General features: G+C 64.6%; 1 protein-coding gene across 1 annotated transcript in view; it reads left to right on the top strand.

Annotated features, from left to right (window-relative positions):
* The first annotated feature begins 364 nt into the window (after window positions 1-364).
* NKD2 (NKD inhibitor of Wnt signaling pathway 2) overlaps window positions 365-12,067 on the top strand; it is a 29,354-nt gene continuing 17,651 nt past the window's right edge. Inside the window, exons 1-3 of the mRNA XM_089908356.1 lie at window positions 365-451; window positions 2,272-2,620; window positions 2,954-3,051. Coding sequence (XP_089764482.1) covers window positions 365-451; window positions 2,272-2,620; window positions 2,954-3,051 — 534 coding nt within the window. The remainder of the gene's footprint in view (window positions 452-2,271; window positions 2,621-2,953; window positions 3,052-12,067) is intronic.

Here is a 12,067-nt window from a genome sequence, read left to right on the forward strand (position 1 = left end):
TGTTCTGAAGTTGCCAACGATGGTTGCGCACATCTATGAAAATACTAAGATTCATGAGTTGTACACGTCACGTGGGTGGATTGTGGGGCATGTGAACTAGATATCAATACAGCTCAAGGACGAATTTAAAGAAAACAGTCACCAGCGAGCCCAGGTCAGGGTGGAACAAGCGTGGGGTTTCTGCTTTACGGTCCCACTGCCTCACGCCGTGTGACAAGGTGGCCGTGAGGACAGACACCAGGCAGCCCCAGCCTCACGCCACCCGCCTTCCCAGGACCCTCGCTCTCCCTCTGGGCCTTCTCCAGACCTTGTGACATCTGCACGGAACAAGAACCAGAGCCTCTGCCAGAAAGAATGAGGCTCAATGGTCTCTGCCAACACACCTGGCTGGGCTCCCAGCCAGCACCCCTCCGTGGAGTACAGGGAGTCCCGCTTTGCAGCCGCTGCGCCAGTGAGCACGCAGGTGTCACGCACAGCCCCATCCAGGAGCGGATCTGCACACGGCGTCGCACGCCTACCCCTGAGCTGCCGCCTCAAGTGGACATAAACACGATGCCTTTGGAAAGGCTGTAATCCCCAAGTGGTCACTTTGCACAATAGCATCATCATTATTGTTGTCACAAAAACATTAACAAGACACATGAAACCACAAGATGACGAGCCATTATATTCTCAGTTGGGGTCAAAGTCGGTATGGATGGTGGAGACAGAGAGGGAGGGCTGGGAAGAGCCTGGAGCGCTGCTGAGAGAGGCTCTGACCCCGGCCTGGAGCTGGGTGCCCCGTGGAAGGCGGCCGTCACCAGAGTCAGAGCCTCGGCCGCCTGCAGGTCCGGCGGAGACCTGTCCCCCAGGGCTGGGGACGTCTGCTTGCATGGAGTGGCCCACTCTGCGGCCGGGCCTTTAGAAGGGACGAAGGGAACGGCTCAAGGGCCAGGCTGCCCACAGCACTGTTCACGCCTGTGTTCACAGCCCCCGGGTGCAGCTTGGCTCCAGGCTGAGGGTCGGCCTGGGTCACAGGAGCAGCTCTCCAGTTCAGCCTCCCACCCTGTTGCTGACCAGCTGTGCGCCTGCGGGAACCACGGGGCCCCGTGGGCCGCTGTAAAATGGGGCGATGCCAGCACCAGAAACCACACAGCCTGAAACCTGGACCAGATGGTGTGTGTGAACTGCCCCTGGGCTGCCTGGACAGTAGCTCGTCAATGCGTGTTATGCGGGGGCTGAGCGCTGGGGGGCCAGGCAGCGGGGCGGGCTGCAGCGGTGAGCTGTGGAGGCCCAGCTCCGTTGAGGGGGTGGCCTCAGCCACCCACGGCAGCCCACCTCCAGGGCTTGGTGCCGGCCCTGGGCTATGTGGGGTCACCACACCACCACAGACTGGGGATACGGCGGTGACACAGAGTGACGGGCACCTGCTGAGCTGAGGCCGCTGCAGGAGGTTCAGGTGCTTGGCGGGTGTTCGGGGGGTTCAGCTGAATGGAAGGGAGAGGCAAGCGGGGGCTCAAGCAGGAGGTGAGGCAGGGCAGTCTCCGGAGGCAAGCGGGTAGGGGCCGACGCAGGGCAGGCGCTGCAGGGAAAGAGCAGGGAGAGCGCCCAGGGGCTGGGCGATGCGGAGGGGGCCGAGCGCAGGAGGCCCCCTGCCCACTGCCCAGGAGTCCAGCCAAGGCCAAGGCGATGGGGGGCAGGGCGAAAGCAGCCCTGGGGCCCCACCCCAGCCCTTCCCTGTCCTTGATGAACCCGAGGCAGAAAGAAGCCAGCGGGTCCCCACCAGCCGGGCCAGGACCTGCAGTTGGCTTTTCCCAGAGACCCCCTCCTCTACCTCCTGTTCCCTCCAAAGGACCCTCCCCAGGGGCCTCCTGTCCACTCGGATCCCCCCCACCGTCTCTCCAAGACCCAGGCTACCACCAGACAGGGAAGCCGGTTGCCTCTAAAGTCCCGGGTGGTGCCCCAGGGTCCTCTCCTGCAAGTGGAAGGGCCTCTCGGGCGCCTCTAGAATGGGGGGTGCGGGGACACGGGGTGAGAGGTAGGGTGGGGTGGGGAGCTGTCCCCCAAAGGGCCCGCGCAGAACCGCGGGGACTACTGCACCCTCGACACCCTACGAGGCCGCCTGCCTCGGGTTCTTGTCGCCGGCTGGCGCCAGCCGCCTACGCCCCTGGTTTGGCTCCGCCCCAGCGGGAGGCTGGCGGGAGTCCCGGGGGCCGGTGCGCTGCGGGCGGCGGCCGCGAGGGGCGCTGCGGGGGCCGCGGTTAAAGGCCGGGCACGGGGGCGCGCGCTCAGAGGGAGCCGGGCCGCCGCCGCCGCTGCCGCCGCTGCCGCCGCCGCCGCTGCCGCCGCCGCCGCCGCCGCCCGACCCCGCTCCCCGCGGCTGACAGGAACCCGGTCGCCGGGCCCCCGCCCCGGACCCCAGCCCGGAACCTGGGCTCGGCGCCGGGAGCGCGCGCGGGCGGGCGGGCCGGGGGCGACATGGGGAAATTCCAGTCCAAGCACGGTGAGATGCGGGGCGGCGGGCAGTCGGGCGGGCGGGCGGGCGGGCGCGCGCCGGGCACTCACTGTCCCTTCCCTCTCCCCGCGCCCTCCGGCCGCGCCGCAGCCGCTGCAGCCTTCAAGCGGAGAGAGAGCCCCGAAGGTGAGCGCGCGGGGCGGCGGCCAGGGCGCGCGACTGCCACCGGGGCTGGGACCCGAGCACAGAGCGCGACGCGCTTTCTGCCGTCGAGGCCGGGTGGGGTGGGGTGGGCGGGGGCGGGGAACCTTGCCTTGGGGCCTCCGGGAGCGCACACGTTTCCCCGCCCCAGACCGCGACCCCGGTCCCCCGCCGGAGCCCCGCGCCCCAGGCCGCGCGGCGAGGGGTGGGCGCGCCTGGCGGCGGGGCATCGTCCAGGCGCAGCTCCCGCGGGCTTACCGGGCGTCTCCTTCCCTCCTCGGCGCCCCGTTTCCCGCGCGTCCGCCCACGGGGCCGCAGGGGACAGCTTCGTGGTGTCTGCGTACCTGGGTGGCCGCAGAGGCACGGAGGAGGCGGAGCGGCGGGGCTGCGTGGAGCATGGCACAAGGGACAAGCAGGTAGGCGTGGTGGGCCCGGCGGCCCCGCCGGGGCCAGGGGACCTGAGTAGCAAAGTTGTGCCCTCTGACCCGGACCCAGGACCCCAGGACAGAGAAGGCGAGGGCCCCGATGGCCCAGCGAGAGTGCCTCGTGCTGGGCCAGACGGCCCCTCCCTCTGGGGGAGGGGATGTGGCGCGAGGCCTCGCTCTCCCAGGCCGGAGGAGTGGGGGCAGGGCTGGGGAATGACCTGCTGTAGGATCAGTGTACCGCACAGCAGTGGCGGCCACAGCGTTAAAGGCCACCGTGCTGCCCATCTGCCGTGTGGGTGACCGCAGGCCTGCGGGGATGCTCACGGGAAAGCCCAGGGACACCCGGGCTGCAGGTGCTGTCAGGGGTTGCAGGGGTCCCACTCAGGACCCAGCGCTCCTGAGAGTGGATTTGGAAGGGTGTTCCATCCAGGCCTGGGGCACCAGAGGGGCCTTGGGCAAACCAGACTGCACACGTTCACCAGGGAGGAGAAAGAGGCCGGTGGATGGTCTCGGGCATTAGTGTGGACTGGAGTTGGGTAGGTGGCCGTGCCAGACGACTGAGACCCCCTCCTCGACCACTGCTTGTTCCCCTCAGAGTCCCCTGCAGACAGAGTGCAGCAGCTCACGGGCACGTCAGCTCTCCTTTTGGAAAGACACTTTTCTGGCCGGTTGATAAATGAAAAGTTCTGAGTGTATTTGTAAACACTTGTGTGGCCTCATCCCGAGAAGGGGCCCAGATATGCCCTGAGATCAAACACACAGTAGAGTTACGATTCCTGTTTCTGGGAGTGAAATTTGAATCCCATGCCTGTGAAGGTAGGAACTCCAGTTTACAGTGTTTGCTGGGCACTCATAGGAAGGTTGCGTGGACATGTGCTCCTGGGCACCAGGGGGCTGCCCCAGCTGGTCTCTGTCCGTCCTTTGGTCTTATTTAGTTTGCCTGGGCAGGTGGGTGTTGATAACGGGACGGTGTTTCCTTCCCACTTGGTCCTCCTGTGTGTAGGGGGCGGCAGGTAGTCCAGAGCGGTGAAGGGCATGTCCACCAGCTAACCCTGTCCTGCCAGCCACCCGGCGGGGCCGTCGTCAGCTCAGGACGTGGACAATACAGCACAGCAGGTCCCACACGCAGGCGGTGTTTGTCCCGGGCTGCGGGCTACGGAGATGGAAAACAAAATGCTTCCACTCTGGCCACGGGTTATAGTGCCAGGTTATGATGGTTTCTTAGACCAACGGATTCCATGCTCTCGGGACGTTCTTGAAAGAACAGTGTGGGGTTTGGCTTGGGTTGTTCCCTTGTTATTTTGTTCTCAGCTATGGTCTGAATGTTTGTGTCCCCCCAAAAATTCATGTGTTGAAACCTAACACCCCCGTGTGATAGATTCAGAGGATGGCCTTTTGGGAGGTGATTAGACCCCGAGGGCAGAGTCCTCACGATGGGATCAGTGCCCATATGAGAGCCCCAGAGCACTACGCGGCGTTACAGGCGGAAGGCCAAGTCTGCCGGCCCCTCGGTCTTGGACGTCCAGCCTCCAAGACTGTGAGCAATGAATTTCTGTTGTTTATAAGCCACTGGTCTGTGGTGTGTTGTCGCCGCAGCCCGAAGGTACTGCGACAGCCTCATTTCATGACGCCACGACGTAGGAAGAAAAGAATCGCAGAATAAGGGATGGGCCTTTAAATGTAATACATTTGATCTTTTCTCGCCTTTTCCCATCTTGCCTCATTTGGCCATGGGGCTGTGAGCCATGCTGGGAGTTTAGACCCCCCCCCCGGCCCAGGTGCTCAGGTATCTCGCTGCCGCACCGCCGACCCCCCTCGCCGGGCACCTCCACTCCTGCCTCTGCCCGGAAGTTGCTCTGTCGGGGGACATTGGGGTGTCAGGTCCTACGTTCCTCCTGTTTCCTGTCCTTCCCCTTGTGTGGTGTCCAGAGCCCCGTCACCATCCCTGCCCTCCCAGGCGATGTCCCAAGGAAGGCCAGCCTGACTGTGCAGTGCCCCCAGAACACCTGAGTGGGGTCAGCGAGGGGACACGTCCTCCTGTGCTTCCACGCAGGTCAATCCTGGTGCGCCGTGTTGCCACAAGAACTGTCCCAAATGACCTCGTGGAAATTAAGTGCATGTCCACCACCTAACTGTCACCTGCCCTCACTCACCATCCCCCGCCAAAAAATAAAGGAAATGAGGTTGATTTTGCCCACCAGTGAGCCGTGCTGGCTCCTGGTGCCTGTGTAGTGCACGTCTAATAAGGTCTCTGATAACTGTTAGTGTTTTCGGGCAGGTAGATGCCCGCTTCACGGTCTAGAGTGGTCCTCCTCCTTGATTCTGAGAGACGCTGCCTCACTTCGTTGCCACGGGCCCCCAGGGGCCTGGGGCTGTGCAGGTGCCGGCCAGTGACGCGGGACGTTGGCAAGAGCGGCACAGAGGATGCAGCAGTGGCTGACTGAGGCTGCACGTGTGTTACGGTCAGGAGGAGAGACGGCGGTCACAGCGCCAGCGCTTGACTGTGCTGTTCCAGAGGTGGGGCTGGCGGAGGTCAGGGCGAGGCCCTGTGGGGGTATGGCTGCCCCTCCCGGGCACGCGCTCACTCGCCATCTGCCCGTCTGATTTCTCCATGCTCCCTGCGGGGCGGGAAAAGTCCAGAAGACAAGAATCACCACTAACAACTGGAACTTTGTTGTGACTCAAACACAGATTTCTATTGAGTAAGCGCAAGAAAGGGAATTCCAGCGGCTCCAGAGGCGTGGGAGCGCCCCGAGGCTTCTGGTTGCCCCCCTGTCCCCCGCCCCCGTCCCCAGTCACCGTGGAGCCATGGTGTGCGGTGTAAACCACACGTTACGGGGCTGTGTCCTGTCCTGTGGATGCCAGGGCTCCTCCTCAGCTGTCGGGCTGCAGCCACGTGGAAGGAGTGGCCTGGGTGGACAGGTGGTGGCGCTGTAGCCACTGTGCAGCTCCACAGGCTGACCCCTGGTCTTCCATGACCCGTGCTCTGGGGACGCGTGATCTGTGGAGTCCTGGCCTGTGTGGGGCGTCTGGGCATCACTCCAGGACCAGCCAGGGGGGCTTGGCTTTCTCTCACGGGCCCTGTTTCTGCCCTTGGATGTGGCCTGGCCATGTGCGAGGCCAGCACAGGTGTGCACGCAAGCCTGGGGGCTCCTCTGGATTGGGGGGGCACCAGCCACAGGCCTGAGGGCCCAGACCTCACAGATCGGCAGGGAATCCCCCCAAGGTCGGGCGGTGTCAGTGTCCCTCACCCCGCCCAAGCTTCCGGAACTGCAGATGGCCTCCCTGGACCGCGCTTGGCCTACGGATGAGCCAGGTGGTCCTGACTGATGCACCTCTGGGGAGCCGCTGGTCTGGGGACCCTGGAACCACAAGGCCGCTTTGTGGGAAATGCCTGGAGGGGGAGGGGAGGACGGGGCGGCCTGAGGACCCCGGGAGGGAGCCAGCTGCTCTGTGTCCAGTGGTGAGTGGCTCACGTGTGCCTCTTCCTCACCTGGAAACCTGGGTGGGTGCTGTCTGCAGGCGGGCCTCCCGGCGGGGAAGGGGAGCCACCGTGCCCACCTGGCTGTCCTCGGGGTCGGGGGCTGCAGGAGGTTGGGGTCGTTTGTGGGCCTGCAGCCAATGGCATCTGACGGCCAGTAGGCGCCGAGGGCACGCGGACGGGCCAGATGCCATGCACGTGGCACCCGCCCCAACCAGGTGCCCAGGGAGGGCTTGAGGGCAGAGCGTGTGCCTGCCTCGCACGTGCTCTGGCATTCTCACGTGGTTGGCAAGGACTCTGGGATGTGGACCCGGCGAGGCTGCGGCCGGTTCCCTGACCTCAGGGCCCGGGTGGTGGATGGTGTTAGCCGTGGCAGGGCCGGCGGGCAGAGGCTGTGCCCCAGGGCAGGACAGTTGTGGACGCAGACACCGCCCTCGGGGTGCTGGTCTTTTGAGAAGCCCCCAGCTTCGGTGGGAGACGTGGCATTTGCCTGCCTGCCCTGGGGACACGTTGGCACGTGACACTGACCCACCATTCTCACGTGTGCCCTTGGGGGCAGCCCCAGAGAAGCCCCATGTGCAGGCCAGGGATGGTGGTCGGACGGAGGACGGGGAAGTTCATGGAGCGCCCCAGCTCAGGGACACTGCTTTGAGAGGAGGAGCCTGCAGGACGGCAGGGGGTCTCGAGCAGCCCAGTTGGCTGCTGGGTGAGCAGGAACATCAACTTGGCAGGAGTGAAAGCAGAGACCTGCCGTCACCCTGCTCTCCTCAGGACGTGACAGGCCACCGTGGGAGAACGTGGTGCCACATCCAAGCAGCACCTGTCCCTTATCTCGCCTTCATTCTCCTTTGTGGAGAAGTAGTTAAATGAATGACTTAGAGGGGTTTTGTTGAAGTCTTGCCTGTTATCTTTTCTTTGAAAATCCATGCCAGTTTGCAGTCTTCAGAAATCAGCCCTCAGCCCTGGTAGCCGTCCGGCCAAACTGTCAGCTTTTAAAGGGGGGGTGAGCGCAGACCCAGATGCAGTGGGAAACCCAGAGTGTCGGCGTGGCCCTGGCCCCTGACCCGGCAATGCTGCGCGACCGACTCGGAGCTCTGCTGAGGAGTGGGCCAGGCCCTTATAGCCTTGACGCTGTGGGGTTCGCGGTGAGATTAGGGCCATGAGCGCCAGCGAGTAGATCCTATCCTGGGCACTGTGACCCCGCTGTGTGTGCCGAAACAGACTAATCTCTCATTTGAGCCACAAAGTGACCAACAAGATCTGTAGTTTAGTTTCATGTCCCTTGTTGGCAGCACCTGGTTCTTCAGCCGCCGTCACCTGGGCGGCCAGCGCTTGCTGGCAGGGCAGCACGGCCGTGGCTCAGCCAGTCCGCAGACCCTCCCTGGGTGGGGAGGAGGTGGACGGTGCTGCCCCGCCCCTCTGACCTGCCTCTCCAGGGGTCAGGAGTTAGGTCACGGGTCCCCGTTCCCCGGGCCGGGCCTCACAGCAGGAGGTGAGCGGCGGGCGAGACAGCGAAGCTTCACCTGCCGCTCCCCATCTCTCCCCACCGCTCCCTGTCGCTCCCCATCGCTCATCATCGCTCACCATCGATCCGCCTCGCTCCCCGTCACCCTCATCTCTCCCCATCGCTCCCCATCTCTCCCCCTCGCTCCGCGTCTGTCTGCATCTCTCCCCGTCTTTCCCCGTCTCTACGCATCTCTCCCCGTCTCTCCGCGTCTCTCCGCGTCTCTCCCCGTCTCTCCGCGTCTCTCCCCATCTCTCCCCTTCTCTCCTCGTCTCTCCCCATCTCTCCCCTTCTCTCCCCATCGCTCCCCATCTCTCCCCCTCGCTCCCTGTCTGTCTGCGTCTCCCCCCGTCTTTCCCTGTCTCTCCGCATCTCTCCCCGTCTCTCTGCGTCTCTCCGCGTCTCTCCCCATCTCTCCCCTTCTCTCCCCGTCTCTCCCCGTCGCTCCCCGTTGCTTGCGCTACTGCCTGAGCCATCCCCCACCCCCGTCCGTGGAAAAATTGTCTTCCACCCCACCAGCCCCTGATGCCAAACAGGTTGGGGACCGCTGGGTTAGGCCGTCTCTTCCTCTGGAGGTGAGACATCGAGGCCACCCATGTCCCCTGTTCTCCCTCCCACCGTATGGCCAGGGGGCAGCCAGCCAGGCAGCCCCAGCAAGGTTGTCACAGAAACACTGACCGCAGGTGACGACTGGGAGCCCCGTGACGTGGCCCTTTTGAAATGTGGGTGGCTCCCCCCCACCCCCAAGCCTTCCTCTATCCCGTTGTCCGCGGGAGGCAGCCTGCGTGGTGGCCTCATTGCCACCCAGACCCCGCTCTGGGCCTGGTGCTGCCCGCCTGTCACTTGCCCTCAAGTCTCTGGGCCACAGCCTGTGCTGAATGGCGCGAGGCTACGTGCCTCTGCTTGGGTCCTACGAGGAGAGATGAAGCGAGGGACGTGAGGAGAGCAGGACGGGAGCGGGCGCTGGTGCCGCGGGGCAGGGGCTGTGGTGGACGGCAGCCCACCTGTGGTCAGTAAGCGTGACGGGCCCGAGCTTCCTGCCTTTCACCCCAGGGCCCTGTGAGCTGTGCCCGCAGGTCAGCAGCCCCCCGAGAGACTGGGTGCTCCAGGCGGGCCTGGGAGGCATGGGGTCGTGGTGGCCCCTTCCTCTCCTTCTCCCTGAAGAGGGGAGGCCTGTGGCTTCCATCCCCAGTCCCCGGTCCCCGGAGCGGAGGCTCGGCTTCAGAGCAGCGGTTCGGTCCCGGCCAGGCACGGCCCATCTCCTGAGTTTGTCCTGCGCTGGGTTCAAGGGGAGCCGCCTGCTGGGTTGCTGCATGTCGCTGCCCTGGGCCTCGGCCCCTCCTGGGTGTGAAGTGGAGCCTCTCCCAGGTTGACCCTGCATCAGACAGTCGCTGGCTTTGGAAGAAAACGCCTGTGTCGAATGGAAGCCCTTGAGAAGGATGCCGCGGCCGGAAGCAGGCCTGGCGTGCGGGTCACTGCAGCGCCGCCGGGTTGGTGACCAGCCCCCAGGAGTGCGCGGCGGGCCTGCCCTCCCCACGGGGCCCAGACGCCTGCGGCCCTTTCTACCCAGCAAGGTACCCTCTGGACGGCTACGTGTGTGGAGCGAGGGGCTGACAGCATCGCAGCAGGAACCCTGGCTGCTGGGAGGGGAGGAGGGTGCCCGGCCGAGTATGGGTTTCCTGGGGCAGCCGTAACAAAGCCTCATGGACAGATGGACAGGCGGACGGATGGGGCGGCTTAAATGACGGACTGCTTGTCTCCATCCCGGAGGTAGAGGGTCCAGGTGTCCACAGGCCACTTTCCACCAGGGCCTCGCTCCCCTGCCTGGAGGCACCGCCCCGTGTCCTCCCAGGGTCACCCCCCTGAGACGTGACAGTCTCTTCGTCAGGACACAGGCTGTGGGATCCGGGTCCGCCCCCGTGACCTCATCTTACCAGAGGGCCTCTGTGGCGACCCCACCTCCGCACACGGTCACCTTCTCAGGAATTGGGGTGCGGTGCGGCCCTAATGGGCCTGAGGCTTTCCTTGGCTCAGGACCGGCTCTATGCCCTGCATGTCCACCCTCCACGTGCACCCCGTGCAGGCCCCGCCACTGCTCTGACAGCTGACACTCAGCCAGCTTTCTGGGCTCTGCCGTCCCGACCAGGCCGGCGGCTTGAGTCCCTGTGCTGGTGCATCTCTGGGGCGGGGTCTCCTGGGGACAGAGGCCCAAGGGGGGCCTGGGCCTCGCACAGGGGAGGCTCCCGTGGCCATGCTGACCAAACGGTCATCCGCCCTCGTGCGGCGGCTGCCTTTGCACCCCCGCTGGGAGCTGCACGGGCGTTGCTGCCCCAGGTCCCCCGGAAGGGCTTCGGGGAAGTGGGGCCTGGGGGAGGGGACCGCGTGCCTGCCTTTCTGGTTCCTGCCTCCAGAGCTGAGGTCTGTAATCCTCCGGTTGTCGTGCTTGGAGGAGGGTGGATATTTCTACGCTGGTTCCACGGCCTCCCTTTAACAGCTCTTGTAAAAGAGCCTCCTCTATTCTGTGGAGAAGAAACCCTTGAAACGCGCCTCCCTCCCTGAGCACTGATTTCCTTTCCCTGCAACTAGGAGGCAAAGACTCTCTAGGAGGGCCGGGTCCTGGGGTGTCTCACAACCCACCGTGGGGGTCTGTCTGCAGCTCCTGGTCTCACCCCCTCCGCTCTCTTCTCCCCCCACCCCTTCCCATCTCCCCCTCCCCCCCCTTCTTTGGGCTGTAGGAGGTTGGCAACCCTATCCAGAGGCCAGTGGACCCTGACATCCTGGGGCACGTTGCATCCTGGCCTGAGGGCCATCTGCCCCTCAGATCTTTCTCCCCCAGGAGGACGGAGCCGTCCCTGCCTGGGGGTTTGCAGACGCCCACGTGTACACCCTAAACCCACGAGGTGCTGGCCCACTGCCCTGGCGTCCCTGGATCCTCAGGTGAGGGTTGGGCAGACCCCAGACCTCACCGGGAGGCGTTGGGAATTCTTCCTGAGGGAGGCTGGACCCGTGATCTTACCTGTGGTCAGCAGGCACTGGGGCATCTGACCGTGGACCTTTCCGGATTTCTAGGTCTTTGATGGCTAAAAGCACACGTTGGGAATGCCTTAAAGTTAAATATTTTAAAATAGTTATGTAGACGAGAAGCCTTGGGCTCCCTTCGTGGGTCTCCTGGGGTGGCCGTGACAAAGTACCACCAACTGGCCGGCCTAAAATGACAGACGTTTACTCTCTCACCGTTCTGGAGGTCAGAACTCGGACACTGAGCTGTCCCAGGGCTGCGTTCCCTCTGCAGGCCCTGCGGGGGGTCCTCCCTGCCTCTTCCAGCTTCTGGAGGCTCCAGGCCCGTGAGAATGTAGTCTAACGCCGCAGATTCCTACGTGGGCGCGAAAGGGATTCCGGCACTTTCTTTCCGCGAGCTGGTTGGGAAGAGGCCCTGCACCACGCGGCCCGCAGGCCCGTCCTGGGCACCTGGTTTCTGTGTTCAGGGCTCGTGGCCTGTGCCCTTTCCTCCTCGGCATGCGCCCCTCGGTGGCCCCTCTGGCCCTTTGGCAGCAACAGGCCAAACGTCTGTGTTGGCCTCTCCCCGGCCCGGGAGCACCTGTCCGGCTGACGCTGGAACGTCCACTCCCCACAGCCTGGGCAGAGCTCCTGATGCACCCCTGGGCCTGCGTCCACAGCCTGGCCTGCTTGGGACAGCCCTGTGGTCCCCGGGCCCTCAGTCTCTGGCATCCCCATCGCTCAGCAGACCTGCCAGCCCCCCGGTCGGCCTGGAGTCGAGAACTGCCCATGTGGGCCGCCTGCTGGGCCTCTGCGCCAGCCAACTGTCCACACGCGGCCAGGTAGGCACGTCCCTCCGCCCAGAGCCGCCTGCTGCCCCTTGGAGCCTGTGCCGACCGACTCCCGCCTGCCACCCCGGCCACCCTCGTGTCCGGTCTGCTGGGTTTCACGTGTTGCTCCGGCCCCTGGGACTTTTGCTCAGTCCTTGGCCTGGGCCCTGCCGTGGACGTCTGGCCTGTCCGGGG

This window comes from Delphinapterus leucas, chromosome 3 (assembly GCF_059928025.1).
Source record: "Delphinapterus leucas isolate spDelLeu-1000000601 "Yukka" chromosome 3, BTC_Dleu_Yukka2, whole genome shotgun sequence".
NCBI classification, from domain to species: domain Eukaryota; kingdom Metazoa; phylum Chordata; class Mammalia; order Artiodactyla; family Monodontidae; genus Delphinapterus; species Delphinapterus leucas.